Source organism: Harpegnathos saltator, unplaced genomic scaffold (genome assembly GCF_003227715.2).
Source record: "Harpegnathos saltator strain DR-91 unplaced genomic scaffold, Hsal_v8.6 scaffold844, whole genome shotgun sequence".
In the NCBI taxonomy this organism is placed as follows: domain Eukaryota; kingdom Metazoa; phylum Arthropoda; class Insecta; order Hymenoptera; family Formicidae; genus Harpegnathos; species Harpegnathos saltator.
In genome coordinates, this window is record NW_020230698.1 from 1,078,094 (window position 1) to 1,102,216 (window position 24,123).

Below are 24,123 nucleotides of genomic sequence, written 5' to 3' on the forward strand. Positions count from 1 at the left end.
ACTCATGAGATTATTAGAGAAATATTTAATTTAGTTGTTCCTCTAGTGATAATCCTATTTTTTAATTTGACTTTACGATTATTTTTTCTTCGCCTATGGTCCCATTGTGCATTAACAGGCTGGTGCAATTTTTTCGAGCGACAGCGCTAATCTTTTTTTGTATCAATCTCTTTTTTTGTTACGAATATCAGATAAAGCCCACATGCGGACGAGTATGCAGGGACATAACAGTGCTGCAACACCGTGTCATACTACCCTGAATTCTTCATTCTGCGGTCAACAGTACCACGAACAACATACGCAAGATACGTTTCTGAAATTTAAGGTCCAGTTGCGGCGTCAAGTATCAACGGCGCAGAATGTACATCGTGAGCGCGAAGGAAATTGGAGCACGCTACGGCTTGCAAGATCACCTCTGTCACTCAATGTACGCTCAACTTGCAAATTTTACCTTGCACATCGTTTCTTCCTCACTTTGTCGCGAGATTACATTGCTTTTGCACAGACTCCACGCGTGTTAGCCTCACATGTAAACCTCGGATATAGATAAATCATGATTTCACAGATCTGCGTTGTGTCAGATTTATGCTTCGGATATCCACGGAGCGAAATAAATTACAGAGCTTAGAGACGAAGATGGTGTTTTCCTGCTTTCCTATCATTCTTTGCTCATTTTATAACGACTTGATTATTCAATCGTTAGGAAATCATTGAGTTGCCTTACTCGGCCGTCAGTTTTGATCGATCCAACGCTAGACTTTATATCGGGTCCGTCAAAAAGTTCGGTTCGATTTTCCGACCATCTTCTACAACAAATGCCGTCAGAATATTGGCGAAGGATTATGAACGCGACTTACGAGGCGATTTCCCAGAGCTTAACGCATAATTCGTCGCCACTGAACGCATCGAACGCAATTACCTTTAAATCCAATTCGAATCGAATTCGACTGAGAAATCGAATCGTCCAGTATTTTACGTCAGCTATTTTTTTCCCCTCTCTTTCGAGCAGCCTTATAAAAATATAATCCCGTATAAGAAACATAACAAACAAACAATTTCTCAATCAACTTCCTTGAACTTTTGCAGAGGGCTGCACGCGTGCTTTAGCAGGTCAATACGACGGCTCTGTGAAGGCAAGGACCTTGGCAGCCCTCCCGAAGCCCCGGCCATAAGACCGACCTGATCCTGGTCCCGTGCGGGTTCGGGGAGGCGTGATGCCTCACGTGGACGTCTCTTCGAAACTCGAGACCCTGCGCGACGTCGAGCACCAGCGGTGTAGAACGCGCCAGACACGCCCAGGCTAAACTGGAACACGCGCTGGCGTAACTTTTGACCTCGGCGCAGCCACGCAGACACGGAAAGTCGTACAGTGTCCTCTCCAACTGGCTGACCACCTGCTCGGCGACCTCTCGGGAACCGGTCTGGCCGCCGGAAGTAGCCAGTTGCCGTTTTATGCATTCTTCGAGCTCCGGCGCGACCTCCGCCGTCGCGGTCTGCACGCTGCTTGCCGCTGCACCGGCGGCACCGTTCAAGATCTTCAAGGCCTCCAGGCGCCTCGACGTCTGCACCATGCCGGCCAAACGCCACGAAAGCTGCGGACGAGACAGAGGAAACGGTGAGCGATGATGTAATGTTCTTCAATTCCGTTAAGATGCATGCATGTCATTAAAATAGGTGCGCCGTAAATTGCGCGCGACTGCCATTCGCCCGCGCTGCATTTTGCTCCTTTTTCTTTTTTTTTCGTCCACTTCCCCGCGTTTGGCGGGCTTGAGGATAGCTCGGGATGAACACGGGAATGAAACGGCGGCAAAAGGAGTCGGGCTAGGCACGTTTCGCGTGCGGCACGGTGTGATTATCGCGAGCGGACGTTAGGCTGAGATTAGAGTGGAGCGCGTTTTAGAACGCGTTCGCTGATTCACGATTGACGTCGACACATGATTTATGTGCCCCATGTCCGGATCGCATCGCTACAATCAGTTGCACGAGTGGTTTCTTTTCGCGCTGGGGTTTTACGATGTCTCGAGGCACATTAGACTGATAGAATCGAACGCGATAAGTATCGCTTCACGTACATTTGTGCATGCCATTAACAGCAGATTCCCCGAATATTTCACCGAGTGAATAATTTTTTTTTTTATTCGCTGACATAAACTTTCCCAGGAAGAAAGGGAAAGAGAGAGAATCGATAGCGCGCGCGCGCGCGCGCGCGATATGAGCTTAATATAAATATTGACACGATATATTTTATAATTAAAATATGACACTGTTGCAACTGGAAATTTTTGCTGCCGGGAGCGCGCCTCTCCGCCTCAATTTGTTAATATTTCTTTGCACTACGATAGAAACGATAATCACACCGGTCGGCGTGTTTTGCAGAACTTCAATTACGGCGGTAATTCTCGTTGATACCGACGGGAGAATTATATACCATCGCATCGCAAAATGCGCGCAGAAGCTCCTGACGTATTACGTGCAAAATGTGAGACGCAAAGATATCTATAATCGAATCGGCTAATCATAACCGAGTATAATAGAGCGTGGGGATACATCGCGGGATGTGTTCCAACCGCCGCTGTCCTTATTATGCGGGATATGTCGATCGCAATCTTCGCGAGAGATCGAGGACGGGGCATTTGAGTTGTGAGGACGCCTGTCTGCTTTAATTAGAAGCGCGCCAGCGCGGTTTTTCTACTTGTTCCGGTTAGCGCGTAATTACCACGGAATTCCGCGGGATTCCGCGCATTGCGAAAGAATCCTCTTCTCTCACCGACTCATAATGCCAATTTACGAGCATTGTGGTGAATTATTACGGCTCTCGTACCATCGCGACTCATCCTGATACACGACTAACTGTTTCATCGATACCGTTACAGGTGCAAAGGTTCACATTTGCCGTGTAACATCGTTGCCGTATTGTACGTTTCACGTGTGTATTTTTCACACTTCCATCACAACAATCGGATGTCCCGCGTAATGAATCGAGGAGCAAACCAAACTTACCGAGTGCAATGTGTTGTTGAAAATGCGACACTGTATAATTTTGAATTTATCAGTTTCCCGCGCGCTGAAGAAATCGATGTTACATCGTTTTTATTTTCTACTTTTAAGTCGTATTTGCGGGAAACTCGAGATTTTAGAAAATCGAAGTGAGCTATTAACCGGGACTAGATATTAATAGCCTTAAAGATGACAACAATTTTCGGCTCCCGAAGCCGTTTAAGCCGATGCTAATCAATCTATAGACAGGTCCATGATAAGTTGGCTTATCAGTATCAAGAATGTCGAAAGTTACGAAACTGCTGGCACACGCAACACGTTCGATCGCGAGATTGAGTTAGAACTTGAAGTTAGACTCGCGTTCTCTGCGTGACTGCCGGTTCAGTAGCGTGGGCTGTAGCTCACATCGCGTCGAGTATCAAATTGAGTCATAATCAACCGTTAATGCCATTATTTACGTATGTGGCGACGCGAAAAATTATCCGCGTTGCCGATGAGGAAACAATCGTCATTGTATCCCCGAGTTTTCTCTCGTATCTGCACAGCCGAGAGGAGCGACGGCATTTCTGGGGCAGAGAGTATAAGAACAAGCGTGGGCTTATAAGAAAGAGCAAAAAAAGAAGAAGCGCCCCCGTTGCAATATCTATTTTATCGCGCACTCCCTGCGTATTCGCGTGTGAAAGCCGTGTTCTCGCTGTGCAACGTATTAGTCGTGGGACGATGGGCCGTCGTTATGTGCGCCGCACTCGATTGCTCGCAATTGGATCAAATTCTGCAGAGAAAGTAAAATTCAGCGATAAGAACGAGCGTAGAATTCTGACGATCTCGGTCGTCATAAAACTCGGTTATCTTTCGCGGAATTCTATTTAATTACGACCGGGAAAGACTGCGTCCTTCGTACTCGACTGCGCATTCATCTCATTGCTAATTTGCGACGTTTATTATAAGAACCACTTACATCAATCGGAGGACTGGCCTTTATAAGAATGCATTGATTAGTCTTGACAAAAATTTACTTAGAATTAATTTTCTTTCGAAAGTTGAAAGTTAGGTTTCCGAAAGGACTTTCTTATTTTTCAAGCCGCAGTACCAATTATTAATTTATCTTTTTACGGTCTTTTCATGGATTTTTTTAAATATTCATTGGTTCAGTCTAATTAGATGAAACAATCCACGTAAAGTAAACATATGTATAATAGATTCCCTTTGCAAGACGCGGATCGGCAAAATAAATCGCCGTCTGTGGAACCGGTTCTTGTGAATTATTCCTCGCAATTCAACTGCTATCAGTCCTTTATAAATATTCACAAAGTGATGACTGAACATTAAGATTAGATTGCAAGGAGATATTACACCACAGTACATGGAATTATTAGCACATTGCGTCGACAGGCATTTATCAGCTGGTGCGTTTTATTTATATGCGAGTGTATTCCAAGTGAAACGATAGGGGAGTTCCCTCGAAAAATAAGACAAATATCGGCGCGAGTGGAAACCAAAAACAGAGAGAAATGGTTAAGAAATGCCGCCACGTCATGTTTATTTGATCACCCACCGACAAACAGCAACGACTGGGTAGAGAATTAGAGATCTCGTTTGCATTATCTAGGAAAGCGCTCGCCTTTCGCGTTTTCTTTGACCGAGTGGCGGCACTCTCCGGCGCTCTCCCCGAAGAGTGTTTTACGCAGATTTCGGGCCTTTAGAGTATCGATCAGCCGCGGGCAATATTTCATTTCGGTAGCTTTATGCTTCGCCCGCTTTATGCGTCTTGACGATATTCGCATGCGAGATATCCGCGTATGCACATAGAGCGATTTCTATTTTTGCCGTAGGCCAAAACACAAATCGCATTGTCGATCGCGATCTGTCGTACACATCCGCGGTGGAATTAACTGTCTCGGCTATACTTCAAAGTCGCAAGCACTGACGCGCTCGAAAATCGCAAATATGTCGGAGCCGTATAACTTCGTTGAATGCTAATTTCGGCGTCGTCGTCGAGATGTCACGGAGCATACATCGGGTCCTACGAGCGAGCTCGCCTCTCTCGGAAAAGATATTTCGCGAATTGTCTAGCCGGGTTATCGACCAAATGACAGCGGCTCGTTCTACAAGGTGACATAAACACGCGCGCGAGAGAAGTACCGAAGAGGAATAGCCGTGCGTGTGTGCGCGCGCGCGTGTGTTGCTTTCTTCGTGGATATTTATTTTAGTTCATCGATTTCCCAGATATCCGTGTGAAAGGCACCTGTATGTATCCATATATATGCAAAGTACCTAATAGCCTCAGGCTGACGGACTAACGTCTCTCTGCCACTTGCCGAGTATACTCTCTATCGCAAAAGTGCCCCCCGATCCACCTGCCGTACCAACGAACCATCCCTTCGCTCTTTTCCCCTCTCTCGGCTTTGACGTTAATGGTCCATCGATCGAGCGGGAGACAGGTGCGTGGTGGTAGTAAAAATAATCTTACAGCATACTTATATAGTACACATCGTCGTTGCTACTCGAAATTCATGGTTAACTCTCGCATATAAAAAAAGTTTTCTCTATCTCTCCTCTCTCTCCCTTCCCCCTTTCTCTCCCTCCCCCCCCCTCTCTCTCTCTCTCTCTCTCTCTCTCTCTCTCTCTGTTTAGTGCCTTTCCTCTTCCTCTGCTTTTACACTATCTTTCTCTCTTGTTTGACGCATATTTCTGCTTAAAAATTAAAACGAGCATCAAGAGCGAGCGTTCTCTAGATAAATTTTCAATTAAATTCTCTGTCTCGCGAGACGCACGTTTTAGTTGGAGTAACGCAATTTCGTTGGCAGTAAATGTAATTTCGAAGCGCTCTTTATCGCACGCGCTTCGCACTTGTTTTTAACAAAGAGGTCGTCCTTCTCTCTTAAAGGACTGACATTCCGAAAATGAGTTTTCTCTTTTACATTAATATCCTGCGCGCGTATTTATTAAATGCAATTATACAGCGAAAGCGATACGCGCAAAATGTGCTTTCCATTGCGAGAAATGATCGTTTCGTTAAAAAAATGTCAATAGCGTTATCGGCGCCGCTGTGTTAGCCGATAATTGTTTAAAATAATATATTCGCGAGTCGAAAGTTGCTTTCGGAATTTTAAAAGATATTTCGCGCGAGCTTTGCAAGTTTGTGTCAACTGAAAGACTCGGCTGGTTGTAAAATCGAGTTTTCCGCTGTAATGAAATTATTTGGATCAACGGGACGACGCGAAATGGGGTCGTTTTACGCTTCACCTTCAATGAAGTAGTTTACTTTGTGAATAGCAGCTTAAACTAGCAGTAAAAGATATTTACTGCTTGCCTGCACAGTATCGAATCCGAAGATTCATAGATTTATGGATTTGATGAACATATATCTGTCGACTTAGAGTACACATTATAGACTTTCATCTTTTTTAAGTGACACCCGTTGAATAATATGAAGCGAGCCTTTCATTCTCGTTTTCTATTGCGTGTGTGTCCGACGTTTTATGCACATTTATTTTAATTAATTCGACAACGAAGATCCTTTTTATCGGGAAAATTGAAGCGTCAACAGCCAACGAGTTACAAGCTAATGCAAATGAAGGGCTTTTCGTGAATTAAGCTTCAAAGATCGACAGATAACGGCGTCTTATTGTCGGCTCGATTTCACGCGGGGGCTTTAACGAAAGTTTAATTACAAGCTCAGCTGTCGCAATTAATATTGACGGAAAAGCCGTGAAGGAGGGGCGATGTTAAATTCGCTAATATCGCGCTCATTTATTCATTCGAGTTCAAGTCAAAGAGATTTCACGGTCTTCTTCCCGACCGAAGAGAGGTCGGTGTCGAGCCACTTAGTTGAAGAACACACGACGGGCTAGGAATACGTGTGCGCGGCTGGGGGGGTACATTCGCATGTTCGTAGCGCGAGCTTTAAAGCGTGATTATGACACGTGTAAACCACTCCGGCGAACGCGAAGTGCACGCTTCGCGGCTGGGATCGCGTCCTCGTTGTTGGCAGCTTTCATGTTAGCTAACGCGAGAGCGCAAGTGGAGAACAAGTGTTTATCGACACACCGCACTCTCCGGCCGAATGTGTGCGTTAGTTCTCCCTGTCCGTTAGTTTTCGCCGACTCTCTCCTGCGCGCTCGCGACGAGCACACAACTGCGACTTTTTTCGGCGCTCATAGACGCGTTCGTGAGATTGACGATGCGAGCGCAAGTATATTCGCTTTGTCGCGCGCTCGAGGAAAAGAGAGAGAGAGAGAGAGAGAGAGAGAGAGAGAGGGAGGGAGAAAGAGAGAAAATAGAGAGAGCAAGTCTCACGATATGTCGGAGAATCAAGCTCTCCTCTCCTACGTATGTGCGCACGGAGAATTCCGCGAGAAGTCAGAATGCTTCTTTATTAATTTATTCTCCTCTCGGAGTCTTAGGTTGTCTCGCGACAACGGCGATGCGGTTGTTTCCAATGTTCCACGATGGCACGACATTCAGTTTCCATAGCGATCAGCACGCTAACATTCAGCGTCATGCGAAAATAACGTCATGTAAAAAGGTAAAACTTACCTCGCGAAAACGAGCCTCGCGCGCGCTGGTCGTGTTGGCGCGCGTACACGCGGAACTAATGTGATTTTATTTTTAGAAACACGTTAGTACGTTCGGCCGGTGGATGAAACTCGAAATAAAATAACGCACTTGCGCCCGGCGTGCTTGGAAAAGCGTTATTTCGACGCGGTAATTCCTGATATTTGCATTCGAACACAAATATTTATGTTGGCTTTGTTACATATCTCACGCGCGCGTACATGTGTATGTGTATGTATGTGCGTCAGATAACTGTTCGCAAATATCAGATGCGATGATAACCAGAGATAGATATGTAAAGAGAGAGAGGGAGAGAGAGAGAGAGAGAGAGAGAGAGAGAGAGAGAGAGAGAAAGAAAGCGGGGAATTAAAAATTACTTTCGGGGAAACATCATACATGCGCGCGACATTCAGCGAGATTTTCAGCGAATACATCGGACGGTTTAAGCCTCCGCGATGTAATTACGGAGTCGTGGATTTTACCGGGAGGTTACGGTCATACGGGGTGTAACCCAATATTCCTCTTGCATGTCCCCAACACCTTTGACACGACCTGCGTTTGCTCCTGATGACACCCATCCGTACGCAACTCCTGTGAGGCGTATATTAGCCGTGTAGACTCTTGTATACATGTACATTGGTTAATTGCGTATGTATCAGGCTGATCCGTGTATTCCGATCCGATCCTTGCGGACTCTTTTCTGTCAGTCTGAGGTCTGTTGCTTCTCGAACGGTATTCGTCGGAAACTTCATTTCAGTCCGAAGCTGAGCGATAAAATGAATTTATCGTCTGACAATAATCGGGCGTTCATCGCGCGCGACGCGCATTGAACGAGCGATTACGCGTGCTTTGTTTGGCTGGTGGCGGAAAATCGGCGAGTGTTTGTGTCGCGTTAGAAATTGGATTATGTCGGCGAGTCGGGGTCGGGGGTCGGGGGAACTTGTAGGGTGATCGCGAAGTGCGTAATCGAAATTTGCACGCGTGTCCGCGCTGTTTAATGTACGCGCGAGACGACACGACGCGGAGAAGCGGCGTTTTAATTGCGTGTCTATGCGAGAAAGGAATCGCTATTGGGACGGCTGCCAATAATATCGTTTGCTCGTAACGATCGAGATAAACAACGGGAATTTACACGACGAAAAACCGCTCGTTATACGCGATTGTCTCGTGCATTAACGCGCAATGGCGGCAGCCTCGTTTCAATCGACAAGCGGTATCCCCGTTAAAACCGACGTAACAAAATACACGCGCTAACGAAGAGCTCAATCCGCCGGCGGATTATTTGCGGATTATTTGTGGATTATTTTCCTCTGTTTTTTCTCCTCACGAACAACAACCAGAGCATCCTGCTTTATGAATAATAATTAACGCGTCGATCAATTGTGTCCTCGTTGATTTGCGGAACGGTACAAATGCAGCCAATTCGAAGAGATAAATCTCTCTATTGTGTCAACGCGGGCAGCGTGACGGCGGATATGTTAAGCGCACACCGTGTGTTAAAATATTATGCGTCGCGATCAAAATAAGCGGCTAGCTTATCACTTATATAGTGTGCTATTCATATAGGATTAACTGATCGATTAACTACCCGCGCGACCGTGCATTAACAAGATCCCAGACTGGCATCAGACCAGGTGGCTAACGAAACACGCCGTAAACGGTCAAGATATTCTCGTTGCAATTATAGAGAGATAGAGATGAGAGAAAGAAAGAGAGAGAGAGAGAGAGAGAGAGAGAGAGAGAGAGAGAGAGAGAGCCGTTTATCCAGATTCTAGTAAATAATTCACCGTCCCGACGAAGCCCGCAACGTATTGTATTGTATTGTGCGAAAGCGGGAAATTCACGTGTCAATTTCGCGCTCGCACGTGACTAATTCCTCGCGGATGATCGAGTGCTATTCGTACACAATGATCCGCGACTGCTTCGTTGCGCCTTTTGTCGTGGCTGTTCTCATCCGGCAAAAATCGCGCGCTGTTCGTTGCGCGAAATTGACCGTCGAGATGGAAAAAAGGTGAAAAAAGAAGGAGAAGAGAAGAAGAAAACAGTAGGAATTCCGACGCGTGCGGTCCGCTTATTTCGCGATTTATCGACTGTCATTGACTAATTTCGAATTTATTGGCTAATTCAGGTCTGTTTGGAAATTCAATTTCGCAATTTATCGCACGACTATCTCATTGAGCTCCGTCGCGTATTCCACTCTTACCGACACGATTGGAGGATGACTTTGTCTCTGGCATTCGTCGCGGTTCAGGAAACGCGGAGGATCAATCAGTCATTGCGAGTGTTTGCGATTGCGCTAAAGTAGCCGCCTCAAAGCGACACTCACCACTACTACCGAGTAGAGGATCTTCGCTTTCAAGTCGGGCGCGTCCTTGAGCGACTCCAGAGCGTCCAGGGCATCCAGGGTGTGCAGGTTAGCCTGGGCGTAAAGAGCGCTGTACCTCTCGGCGAGTCGCTCCACCGTTATGTCCGGCGCGGTTAGGTCCGAGCAACTCTCCTCCACGCTGAGCACTTCGCAGTTCGTAACCACCACCGGCTCCGGGGTCGGGCTGCAGCTCTCGTCCGTGTGATAGCCGGCGCTGCTGGATTCCTCCTCGTAATCGTCCGCCAGATTCTCGTCCAGCTGAAATACCTGCGGGCGAGACAGCTCGCGATGTGTTACATCGGGGTTGTTTCGGGCGACCTCCCGAGATCACCGTAAAACTCAAGTTCGCGTTTTTTTTGTTCGAGTAACTATACTTAGTTCTCTCTAGTTCTATCCTCGCCGATGGGACGATGAGACGTCTTCATTTTCGCGGTGAACATGTTCTCTCATTTAATGTACTGCCCATTTAATGTACACACTCGCATTAATTTCCTCTTTATTCCTCACGAGATTAAAAATCGAGGTGCGTTTCTTAATAAACTGGATGTTTTATACATTAATGAGTTCGGGTCCACGGATGGGGGGACGATGAAAGTTTGAAGAACGTGAGAGAAATATGGGGAATGTGCTGGGGAGTAAATATCTCCGCTTGGAAATGAGATGAAAATTATTTAAGCGGCAACATTAATCACAACAACTTCATGCGTCATGTATTTTTCGTGAAATTTGCAGAGAAGATATATATATATATACCGAGGAAATAATGTTGTTCATTAACTCGCGCATGAGAAACCAAAGTATTTTCATCGCGACGCATTAGTAAGTGGGAGGAGTATCGCGCGCTGTGGAGAAACTATCGAACAATCGCAGTGCCCACACTCCTCGATCCATTTGTTCCATTTCCGATTGGGATTTTCAGTCGATTCTGTGCTTTCAATTAAAACGCATTCAGTGGAGAGCAATTAACGCGTTCCGGCATACCGAAGCGGGTTTTCCAATTTGATTTTGTTATATATAACAATTTAGATGGCACTTTTCGCTCTTTTCGCAGCCCGCGCAACGTGCCGTTATTTTCGCGTCGTTTGGAATTCAGGATTGTCATAAGCGAGAGCAGTGATTTATTCCTTCAATTAGGCGACGGTAGTGCGCGGTTTCTAAAAATTCGTTGCCGCGGTATGTTCATTCATTATCGAGAAACTGTTTAAACGATAACGGGATTCGCCCGTGTGCCCAAGTGAATTTTGACGAAATTTCGCGAGACAGCGAACGGTGGTGCATTTGATTAAAACGTGTTTAACGCAAAACATTTCGAACGCTTGACATGGCTTTCTCTCTCTCTCTCTCTCTCTCTCCTGTTCTCTATCATGCCGAATTTCGTCCGCCAAGCCGGATGCAATTATTTTCGCGATCAAAGGGAATGCGTCGTGCGTGCGTTCCGTTTGGCAAAAAAAGCAACACACAAACTAATCTCGCTGTTCATAACGTCGGACGTAGAATCGATTATTGCCCTTGTAGGAGAGGCGCGTCATGTCGTGATATTCTCGCGTTCTCGCATGTTTCGCGAGTTGCGCGTATTTTGTGCGCTCGCAATCGGCTGTTGCGTTCTTCTGCGTCGTGATCGGTCGTGTTTCCTCGAAACTTTATGAAACTCCACGAAAATGGAGCGTGTACCCGGCGGGTATTGCGCCGGCGCTCGGATTCAATTTTGCGATTTTTCTGACACATCGGAAAAAGCGCGACGGCAACGGCGGCGGCAGTTGAACGCGCGAAATTATTTATCACTCATGCGTCATCGCTTCCAACGGCGATAATTTCGGCGACTCGACATTAATATTTGTCGTATTAATTACATACCGCGCGCATTAATGCATTTTACGCATTAATACTTCACGCGAACGTTTCTCGTGTATATTGTAGCACAATATATATATATATATATATACTATATATATATATATATATATATATGATACAGGCTCCGTATATGTCGGCTCTACAATAAATTCGGCAGTCGAATATTTCTCGTGTTACGCGCCATCAGCACGTTCTCGTCAATTATAAAGAATGACGCGGCGAATCACGCAAGGAATTCACGTAACTAGGCATACGCGTCGCACGAACGCGCTTATTTCCATTTATCGCGCTCGATCACGATCTCTCGCTTTCGCCTCTCGTCTCTCCCGTACGTCTATGTTATCTGGTGTGTATCTCGTTTCATTAGCGCGCGCATTCTCACTCGCTATTTCGACCCACCGTTGTTTCGACGTCCGTTAATAGCGCGCTAGCCTATCACGCGCGATAATGCATTACGAACCGCTCGATGAACTGTATAATAAACATTTTATTCCGATGAAAATTTCAACGCAGTAGATATTGCAATGCTATAATAACCAAATCGCGCGCGAGTATCAGCCGCGTGTCATCAGTGGTAACGAATTGACGACGCGCGTTCCATTATACACGCGTGCGTGTGTCTGCTCGCGCGTTTTAATCCACTCTTTGCGAGAAGAAGAGTTACGGATGTGATGACACCGTAGATTTATATACTAAGCGAAATTTGAGGACGAGATATATTTTTTTTTATTTTTGGACATTTCCCCGTCGATTTCCTGTGGATTTCTGTAAATTTTTTTTCTTCCCTGCGATCGCTTGCTCTTATTTTCCATATTGTCGTTTGTGTTTACTTAAGTAGTCAGTCACGAAGATTTTCGTCCACTAATGTCAGCTAAAAGCTGGTTTAGCTTCCCGTTGCATGTAAATTCTAAGCGTCAGACGTATCTAGCGTCCAATAAAATATAAATATTATTATTAATAATAAGGGGACAGTTATATTTCCTCCAACTGCCCATAGGCATGCTACTTCATTTATCTTTTCCAGCAGGAATGAAGCTAAACAAAGATCGAATGTACTCATGACGCGCGTCATTATTCTTTTCATATATTATCAATATTTAAATCTGCATACACACACACACACACACACATGTGACCAATATGAACCTGGCAAGCAACTTGATAAAAAAAAAATTCTTAATACGATTCGATTGTACTTCGTTTGTACCTGTTTGTACCACTTTTTGTTTCGTTTGTACCTCAAAGAATAAAAAGATAGGGGGAGGGGGAAAAATAGCCAGCAAACAAGTGTAAGATATCCGAAAACGCCATTCGAAAGAGAATCGTTTGTACTTGTTTGTACCTCTTTTCGGCGTTGGCCGTTTCTTTTTATTCTTTGAGGTACAAACGAAACAGAAAGTGGTAGAAACGGGTACAAACGAAGTACAATCGAATCGTATTGAGAATTTCTTTTTTTTTTATTAAGTTGTTTGTCAGGTTCACATCGGTACATATTTGTGTGTGTAAATTTATGTCCATGGTATGATACGCACTCACCGTTCGGTGAATCACGCGCTTCCGTTCATTAGCGACTTGTTTGCGGCGTATCGACATCGAAAGTAACGAGATTTCGATCTGCGGTTTTCGCCTGATGGCCGGGCTTTAGCCGGGAGCAACGGTGCGCAGTAAATTCACGTAATTTAGGGTAATCGCTGTAGAGCCCTTCTGGGATTCCGCGAGGTTACACGCGGCGAAGGCGGCGTCTTTGACGTCCTCCGCGGATCGTCTTGAGCGCATCAGCTGCCGAGTCGGCCGCAATGTCCCGCGGGAATGCTAGCGGTTGCACGACGTAGACGTCGCGCATGTGTATGTTCACAGCCGTTCTGTCACGGCACGGTGCAGGTCCTTCACCTTTCTTCTTATTGTCAGCGGCCGACCGTACGAGTCTCTCACGCAGCACGCGGGGGTCGCGTAAAAATAAATTGCGATCGCGCACGAACGACGCGCTCATTGTTCCAGCAGGCCGTCGTTTTCTATGTCAAACCTCCTCTTCCTCCCGCTTCCTTCTTTCGCGTTTCTCGAGACGGTCGCGCGGAGCGCAAATTGCTTCGTGGCTAGACGATATTAGTAACGAATCTCCCTCTCCCTCGTACTTTTTGTCTCTCGTTTACACGGTTATCGTTAGGTGTAGCGCACGGCCGTTGTTGGCGCGTATAGTCGCGAGCGCATTCCTCGACTACCTTGCAAGTGGAGGCCTTTTTTTTAAGCGCATTACTCCGCACGAGCTGCTCCGTACGAAAGCACGAGATCGCGCTCCGTTGCTCGAGATCAAGCATATCCTAATTGCGTTCTCTCTTTGCGGGGCGACCCATCGTTTCCCTGCCCCGCAGAGAGAAAAGCAGGGAAAAAGAAGCAATGACGAACGGGGGAGGGAAAGGAAGAAAAACGTGCTTGCCTCCGCGCGGCTTTCCCGAGCAGCGAATTTTTCGGTGCTGAGTTTCGAGCGGGGAACGCTTTTCCGCTTTGCGTTCAGATCATACCTGCGGGTTATCCTCGCTCATGAACTGCAGCGCGAGCGCGCAGCCTCGTGAGAACTGCAGTAACCGAGCGGCGAGGGCCGGATTCTTCGTGTTCGCCCCGGAGGTCGATTTTCTCAAGGCCGTCCATTGTCGAAGTGCCTCCTTGTCCTGCTCGACCCGACGCTTCAACTCCGCCAGCAGATTCTCCAAGGTGCACGGGCCGCCCGCTTTCTCCAGGGTGTTCAGCAGACTCTGGTTATCGATCAGCCGCTGCTGGATCTCGCTGTACTTGAGGGAAAGCTGCCGCTGATGGGAGGCCGCCTGCACGCCTTGGTCTGCTGCAGCAAAAGCATAAGAAAAGATCGGGTGCTCTTCCTCCTCCTTCTCCCCCTGCCCTTCCCCCTCTTCGTCTTTGTCTTCGACTTCTCTCGGGCGTGGGTTATTATTACTTTTTTATTATTAGAGCGGAACCGATGGGGCGCGAGGTGATTATTATTATAACTGAATCCGCTGCCCTCGCCACGTCGCCTCGGGCCCCCGCACGGCAGATAGCCTCCTCGATATCCGGCACGGACGGCGAAATCGCAGTGCTGACATCACAACGGACTTCTTCACGTTGCACTTTCCTTTACACGTATAATGAGGCGGTATTAAATTATGTGGCATATCCTCGCCACGCGCCAAGCGTAAATCACCGCAGATTCATGCTCCAATAAGTTACAATTCGGCGAGGGGGGAACGAGGCGGCGCGACGATGATCTATTTCCATTATATCATAAAGTGTGTGTGTGTGTGTGTGTGTGTGTGTGTGTGTGTGTGTGTGTGTGTGTGTGTGGTATCGACTGCAGTGCACCTTTCTTCGCCCAATGAGCAGAGCCGCAAGGAACAATCTCTGCTCCATACCGGCGGATATTAATTTCAGCTGTGACACAATAACGACCGGTCGTCGCGGGTGTGATGGCCAAGACAGATGCGTGTATCGGCATTGCCGACGTCGGGTTTTATTAAGGAACTTGATTAATGAAATCTCGCGCCGATTGGATTTTGATAGTCGCGATGTACCGCTGTGTCCCGATTGATTTCGGGACACAGACACTTTTTAACTGGATATTCTTATTATTTTTTGGTCTTTGAACACGAATATTTAAACTTTCAACATATAGAATGTACGTATGTATATTCAGTATGTATATATATATATATTTTTTTTTTATTGAAAGTTTAACCATTCGTATTTTAAGGTCGAAACAATAAGAATGCCCAGAGTTGGATACACTTCGTGGCATTGCTACTTTCTCTTACTTCGTCGAGAGGAATAGTCAACTTGCTCCTTGCGAAAAAGGAATTACGGATTAACAGTGTTAACTGTTAATACAAGACGAGGAATCCGCTGACATTCAGAGATTTGTTTACCACAGAACGGCGCGTACGTGAAAGTAATGACAAGTCTCTCTCTCTCTCTCTCTCTCTCTTTCTCCGTACATTTATCACTATTCGCTCGACGTGGCGACGCTTATCGTCCGACCGTGTATGCACTGTTCTCCTTTCATTTTTCGCGCCTTTCTCTCTTCGGAAATGCATCAACGCCGCGGATAGCGCGTCGCGGCAAATATCCGCGTAGCAGGAGTGTGCGTTCTCCTATGCAAATGGCTTAGCGCACACCCTGGCATTACTCCATTTGCATTTGTAAACGTAACAGGGCGCCCGCGGCTCCGTTAAAATCCGATGCTTCACGGTTTCGCGGAGCTCCAGATGTACACGGGGTGTGACGGATCGGACGGCGAGCCAACTTCGTTCCGATAAAGTTAGCGGCGCGTGTGCTAATCTCATCGCATAGTCGATGATAATTGCACGCTCGGCTGTGTATCGCGGTTGCACGAACGAACCGAACAACGAACGCGCGTTTTGTGCCAAGCCTCGAATAATCCGCTTTCCCGCGGATTTCCCCGAAGCTGAATATTTCGGTGGTGTGTGCTCGCGGACGGTCGCGTTCTCGCGATAATCGCGGAATCGCGGGATGAAAATCCGCGCGCTACAGCATGTAATTGCGAAATATCGTTTCGCCGGATACGCTGGCTTACGGTTGCGCGTTTTACGCTCGCCACTCGGCGTTTAACGCGTGTCTGCTGGATAATGAAGCGCGTAATCGAGGGAGTCGCGCAGGCGATCTCTGTCTTTATCGTGTCACTGCCCCGAATTAACGCGCTGCGCGCCCCTTCATCCCCCCCCCCCCGTTCGCTCCGATCCGACCGAGTTCTCAAAGTCCCTTCGAACATTCGCCAGCCTGAAGAGACTGCTCGCGTTAACATCGCAAGCGTCACTCGGTTAATTGTCACCGATAGGTGCCGGGTTTTCGTGGATAACAACGCGAGAATCAGCAGGGCGAGTACCTTTGTGGGTGCCGGCGTGCTTGCCGAAGTTCTCGATCTTGTGCAGCGCCAGCTTGTAAGCCTCCGTTCGCGTCTCCAGCTCCTCCTTCAGCGCGACCGGCAGCGGCACCAGGTTCGGCGTGACGGAATTCTCGGAGCTGCTCGTCAAGGTGGAAGACACCAGTCCGTGCTTGCCGAGACCTTCGACGGCCCTCTCGAGGGCGCGCCTCCGCGATATCAGCGCGTTCTTCGTGCCGGGCGATAATCTGCCCAACGAGACGAGGAGCTTGCACCAGATGCGCAGTCGACAATGGTCCTGGCTGGTGGATATCAGGTGTACTATCCTCCAGAGGACCTGCTCGACTCGCAGGATCTTCGTGTCGTTGACGTTGAGCTCGATCAACCGGGAGTAGAGCGCCTCGAGCAGAGCGAGGCTGTGCGGCAGCGTCTCGATCAACAGGTCTACCGGGATATCCGGCAGGGCGGCTTTCAGGGTGTAGTGCGGCAGCTTCATCAGGAAGCCGGCCGCCTCCCTGTATTGTCTGCCTTCGTACAACCTTAATAATCTGAAAGAAGAAAGGGATGTTTCTGTGGGTGGCGGTGGCGTGTAGTCGTCGTACGAGGGAGAGAACAGGGTCAGGGGAGTGGAGCGAGTCGAGTGCTGATTACACGGAGGAAAAGGTTCGGTTGGATCAACGTGACTATGAGCGAATCGAACGCGTTTCGCTCGGAGGGAATAAAAGTGGCGTTTCGCGGAACCGAATTTCGCCCGTGTGAACCAGGAATTTGGTTCCTTTTGACAAAACGCGTCTGACTCGTTTATTGTCGTGTGAATTCAAGCGATTTTTTTCTCCATGCGGGATTACACCGAGCCCGAAACGAAAATGATCAACAGCCAGTTAAATTAAAACAATCGATCAAAAAATTGATTTAAAGTAATTAGTACACCAGGAAAAATGTATTGTTGCGTGAACCAAAATTTTGTTGTAACAACAAAATAATTTGGTTAAAATATGCCCGACAAAAGTGTTTAGTTCCTGTGAACAAATATCTTGTTTGATTACGGTTTGTTCATATAACGTAATACTTTTGTTATAGCAACCGAAGAGCTTTAACTATATGAATTTTGTTAAAAATACTATAATTTTTTCTTAATATATAAATCTAAATTTCAGCACAGAAAGACAAAATAGTATCCATTGGGCGTTATTTCAGTTTATGTAAAATAATATTTCGTTATTATGTAATCTTTATGAATAAAATAACTAAAATGCTTAATTTTTATATATGATGTCTAAGAACAGAATCATTTGGTCCAGAGAACAAAGCAAAAAGATATATTTCGTTGAGACAACTAAATATTTTGTTGTATAAAACAAGTTATTTGATTGCTATTAAAAAATGCCTCAACTAAACAGTTTTGTCAGAGATACTAAATATTTTTTTCTGGTATAGACGCGCGTCATAAAATATGTACAAATGAAGATCAAGCGATCTTTTCTCACCCATGTGGAATGATCTTCCTTTTGCATGATTATACCGGATTATACCGGAAGCGACGCGAAAGCGCTCGACGGTCGGTGCAATCAAATTAAAATAATCAGCAGAAGAATTTAATTAGCCGTGGCAAAATCAGCCGTGCTCGAAGTCGTTGAATCATCGCCCGCGCACGGTGTTTAATTTCACGCAAATGGCGCGATCAAACGTGATCTAGTGTTGTTATTCACCGTTACTTGGAAGCCGCGGTCGCGCGAGAGCGCGGCGCGTACGTTAATTTATGTCCTCTCGCAGACGAATTACGTGTACCCCGGCGATTTATCGTCGCCTGTGAGGATCACCGTTATTAGGAAAACGACGTTAAGCGGATTTACCCCCCGAGGCGGCGGTCCGTTCTCTCGCACTCTTATGCAATTGCATCTGCGTCGTCGCGCGGAAACCGTTCTCGAACAGTCGCTTTTCCCGCCGCTGTCTCCGTAGATTATTATTACGTTTCATCAATTCGCCGCTCCTCGTCCTCGTAATTTATAGCCGTGCGCTGCACGTCCTATTGACGCGCGACGCGCGAAGGGGGATTGAGCAAATCTATTATATACGTCGACCGTCGGGCTTACGATTAATTATCTCTGATTCTTGGCTCAGGATGAACAATGCGACTCGATAATGCGAGAGGCTGCTTATACGTTCGGTTCGTATAACGACCGAGAGCTGCGGGAAATATAAACTATATCAGCCTGTGAACCGCGGCAACCTTTGTTGGAATTTATCTCTTGATAAACACGGTGCGTAAAAACACTGTAGTGGTTTTGCGCACGTGTATTTGTGATAACAGCGCGGCCTGTAATTTATTCGTAATTACAGCACGTGCGTGGTGTGTTTATTACACAAGATGATATACGGCCGGAACGTAAGGACGATACCGGCAACGTAAACAAATATGCGCCGCGTAGGAGGGGGATGTAATAATAATTAAAATTGATCAAGAAGCGCGAGGAATATTCATTAAACTTCTTACGTTGCGCAGTAACTTTTTTTCTTTTCATCTTCTGTTTGTCAGAATAAATTCCTACAGAGTCTAGACGGCATTTGCATAGCGATCTCGCGCGCGTTATCCTTACCGATGCGCGTGCTGGACATCTTATTTACACAAAATTATGCATAAACGTAGGATAAACCGTCTGGTAGCCAGCAGCCTTTATGCTCACCGCCAGTTTTCGGCGCTCTTGACCAAATATTAAGATATATGGACACATTAAAAACAACTAAATGAATAATAAATAATAATTAGTGAATAATTAAGAAATCTCCATATACTTTAATATTTGATCAAACCCGCGCCGAAGAATGCCGAAAACCGGCGAAAACTGTCGGCTGCTCGTGCGCGCTTTCCTCTAATCATTCTATTTCGGTTAGGTGCGGTCTCTTTAACATGTGTTCGTGAAAGTCACCGAGTTCGAGGACTTAACGTCGCTCCGACGACGTTATCTCGATATCGCGTGACTTAATGACTTTCGCGAGACGCACGGCACGTACCTTCTCAACGCCATCCGCGGATTCGAGCCCTCATCCTCCAGCATGCCGATATGGCCGACCTGGAACTGCGAGCCGGGACCCCATACGAGTCTTTGGATCGGATTTCTGGGTCGTTCCGGCCTGATCCTCTCGCAGGAGTTGATGCCTGCGGTGGGTGGCACGGTCTGCCTGCTCATCTTCGTCCACTTGGCCGTCTTATTTTACTAACGTCTATTCCGCCGTGACGCACAAGCCGAGTCCGTATATATTTATTCCCCCTCTTCGGAGAGATCGAGTGGGTTCGACGCGAGGTGGTGAGAAACACCCGCTTGAGAATCACCTTTACGAGCCCCCGAGCCCGAGACGAGCCATAGCCCGAGCCGCCCACTATCCGCCGGGCCGGCTTTTCTTCGCCTCCACTTCGGGACTTTCACGATCCTTTCTCTCTGTCCTCGATGCGATCTTTGACCTGCAGCCACGCGCCTCCGCGAACCCTGCCACCTCTCGTGTTCTCTCGCAAATTGATACTTTTTTTACGGCATACTCGAGCGGGGGCGAACCCGCGCCGCGGCAATGGATCCCCCGTATACGCTGCTTTCGCCAATTTACGTGCTACTCAACTATATACGTCGACCCCTTGCCAGCTATCTCCCTCGGCAATCCGGTCCTCTTTATCAGCCGAATCGATTTCGAATGTCCCACTATCGATCTCACTTTGTCTACCGTCTGCGCGAGTACCTATTTTACGCAATCACGCGTGGCTCGATTAATTCGACACGACGCTTTCGGTGAAAGTACTAAACACGTGTTCGCGTCCGTTTACGATGGTTCTTCAGATCCCATCCCGCTGAGAGCGTCCGTGATTATTTGTTTCTTTCTCGCGAAGACAGGCTCCTCGATTGTACGTTGCCGATTTCTCTCGTACAAACAGTCGGTTATTCCTCTTGCAATAATCTTCTCGCTCGGATCAGTGTGTATCTTCTTACGTCAATTTACTCTCCTCGATTATTTGCCTCTTCTTGGTACATCCTGTACGTCGGAGCGAACTCGTTAGCTCGCTGCTTTCTCGTGCTTCCAAAGTGCGCGATCTTTAAGGCCGGTAGCGAATTTTCCGTCCATCCGTTACGTGGGAGGTGCTTTTGAAATTATAAATTACACGGAGACAATCTTCCACCTTTTTCCGTTTCGCGCGCGTCGTGACGGACGCGCTTTGTATTAGCTGAAAGTCCCTCTCTCGACAGTAGTAACGTTTAAAAATCGACTCCTTTTATAATCGCGTCCATTAGAGCGGCGCGTGCTGATTACTTTCGCTCGACCCTTCGTTTTTCTTCGCTTTGTCCTTGACGAGGTTACACCCTACCTTACTTTCTCTCTCCCTCTCCCTCGTGATTTTCCGCACGTCTGGTGCTCGGGAAACGTAAGCCGCCTCGGGGCAGCCGGAGCGCCGTCTAATTTTCTAACCGCTATTCTCTCCCACGTCGGGGGCTGCTCTTCACAATTCCCCGCTCAGGAGCAGCCGGCAGCAGCATTTCATTCTTGATTCGCGGGCGCTTTTGTACTCTCAGCCTCGTTTTTACACTTGTTGATAGCTTCGCTCGGCATCGACTCCGCCACCTAAGACAGCCTCATTATCGTCGTGCAATTATCTCGGCGCGTTTCAGCGCGCGCTGATCTATATTTTTAATGATTCCTTGATCCTCGTCCTTTTGACCGTGGGGTGTCCGGGGGGCCGGTTAACGATCTCGCGACTTTCTTTTCTTCCCTCTAGCAAAATTCGACTTCTCCGCTCGCTCGCTCGCTCGCTCGCACGCTCGTCGTCTCCGTACGTAGCACGTAGTTTTCCTTGCGCTCGGTCTCTCTTCGTGTACGAAACACGAACCGTGGTGGCCTACAGCCTCGGGGCTGACCGGCCCACTTCTGCGCGGGTCGGGCTGGACCTGCGAACGGAATATTTACGTGTGTGAACCGTGCTCTCTTCTCTTTCGATACGCACGCTCGTGCGAGACGTCCTTACGTATTTGCCGCGATGTGCAATACACGAGATCTGCATAAATTTCTCGCCCGATAGATCCGCGATTCTCTTTTGTGCGATAAATGTCGAAATTCGATTGCGGCACGAAGCGCGCGCACGCTTTCGCAAAGTGTACGAGTATCGCCTCGTATTGCCGACAAACATCTCGCGTATGCGCGCGTGAGCGCGAGTTCGAGCGAATTTCATCGCAAGTTGAAGAACGCAAGAGTCGCGAATGGAATTTTATTTATTTCTGTGCTTGTTGTAACATACACTTTTGCGATTAAACTCCTCGGAAAAGAGAGAGGGGAAAGAGTGAGTTTCCGCCGAAGGAAAATCGACATCGAGAGCACGATCCGTGGAGTTTGACATTAATGTTCCATGACGCGGGTTTTCGATCTTCCCGCGGGAAGTGCGAGCTACGTGCGCGCGCTAGCGGTAAAACGAGAAGGTGAAAACGATAAAAGTAGATCCAGGCGGGACTTATCAAAAATGGAGAGAGAATCCACTTTTCTTCTATGAAACGTCTTCTTGCGCGCTCTGCATACCCGCGTGCCCGCGTCCTGGTCGAATAAAATATTTTCGCCTGTAGCGATGGGACATCCGATAGCATCCGAAATGGAAGGTGCCATGCATGATGCATCGGATGCCGGAATCGCGGTGTATAATCTCGCTCGCGCATCAGACGTGAATGGCTGGCAAATTTCAGTTTATTTTTGCCGGCGATATATACCTTTTACGGCGCGATAGGGTTCGCTGACGCGAGAAAGATGTTGCATAAAAGATGTTGAAAGGACGGGAATAGGAAAGCGGAGAAAAATGTGGAATTGTCCGTGAATACTTAATAGGTACACCGCTTAATCTCGGAACGCATTGAAGCGACAGACGCGGATAGATCGACTCGAGCGATTGTTGTACGTGTTGATTTCATCGACGGCAATTCTTTTGATACGATAAATGTCGTCGTGCAACACTCGTTGCGTTTAAACCTGAAATATCCTGAAATATCCCTTTTTAACCGCGGAACAATTAATGCGCACATGAGCCGGCTTTTTAACAAATTCAACGTGTATATGTTTAATAGAATGTTTCTCTCAGACTTTACTACAGCTAGATTATTATGAGGCTAAAAGAGGCTGTCGTGTCGAGGCGTCCGGTTGTACGAATGTGGCTACAAATTTTTTAATTACTCATATGCACACTCATAGGCGCACAGAATTTATTGTCTCAGCCGCCACGAGTAGGAGCGAATTTTTCATATAATTGCTAAAGTTACAATTAAGTTAATTACATCCCGAGAAAGGATGTCGAGGGGAGTCGCGTGACACCGTTAGTAAAAACTGCGAGGAGCATCTGTCGGGTTAATTAAAAAGTTATTAATATTTGTTACGAGTTAAAAAGAACAGCGTGGTGCGGGGGCAATGAATGTTCCTATTACGGAAACGTTAATTGAATCTTGCGTCTGGATCTGTCGCGATATGAGTCCCGAGACGAGATTACAAATTAATACGACAGGCTCTCGTTAATACATCACGCTTGTGACTTCGCCGCTGCCGCAGGTAATCTGATATTAAATAACACACTTGTACACGTGAACCAGCCAAATTTAGGAAATGGACGTAGCTAGTGGTTTAATCTTGATTAGCAAAGTTATTATTAAAAAAGTTCAGAGAGCCCACTTCAGAAAGTAGCTAATTAACAACGCGTCAAACTTTTCACAGCGGACGCTTAATAATAATTTTCTATATTTCTCCATTTGATATCCTGTGTACAGTTTTATCGGTCTCTCTCTCTCTCTCTCTCTCTCTCTCTCTCTCTCTCTCTCTCTCTCTCTCTCTCTCTCTCTCTCTCTCTCTCTCTCTCTCTCTCTCTCTCTCTCTCGTCCCTTCTACAACCTACGGAATATAATAGAATTGAAAAAGTGTTTTCATGCGATATGAACGCCCGAGGGTATCTAGTCAAACGGTGAATGCGCGATTATCCCATCTAACGTCGTCGCGAGTCGCTCGCGACGACGTTATTGACGTATCTTTTTCCTTATCAGTCACCTTCTGCGCAAGGGCTTCCCGCGAGAACGGCGACACCGACTTAACCGTATTAATTAATGAAGACTTACGGAAATATATCGCGATAACGGCGGAGCACTCGCTGATCCTTATATCCGGGAATATCCACAACGCGAACAAACTTCCGGAGGAGGAGGATCAGTACTCGCGGAGGGCCATCGTCTTAGGATGACCTCGAATCTCACGATCGGGCGACTTCACAAGCGGGTACATTCACAATATCGCGTGACGCGAGATTGGAAGACTACTCGGGCACTCACTCTGGACCGGTACTCGCCGGGCTCGCGGTATTTTTGCTGGCGAATTTCGAATGATCCGGCATGTCGGCCGGATGAATGCGAGTAACGAAATCGCCGTTTGTCTTCGGGAGAATACGTAGGGTCCCGCTGCGGAGCTT

At 47.1% G+C, this 24,123-nt stretch overlaps 1 protein-coding gene across 2 annotated transcripts; it reads right to left on the reverse strand.

Moving 5' to 3' along the window:
- Window positions 1–425: 425 nt before the first annotated feature.
- On the reverse strand, window positions 426–24,123 carry LOC105182734 (hypothetical protein). 2 transcript variants are annotated; one of them, XM_025307303.1, is made up of 6 exons: window positions 23,777–24,123; window positions 19,671–21,586; window positions 16,662–17,206; window positions 14,293–14,606; window positions 9,881–10,186; window positions 426–1,592 (listed from the first exon to the last, which is right to left on the reverse strand). In XM_025307303.1, the coding sequence occupies exons 2-6, from the start codon at window positions 19,844–19,846 to the stop codon at window positions 1,104–1,106; spliced, it is 1,830 nt and encodes a 609-aa protein (XP_025163088.1). In that variant the 5' UTR covers window positions 19,847–21,586; window positions 23,777–24,123; the 3' UTR covers window positions 426–1,103. The 2 variants fall into 2 exon arrangements, with proteins under 2 accessions (XP_025163088.1, XP_011138693.1); XM_011140391.3 differs by having other exon boundaries at window positions 14,293–14,609.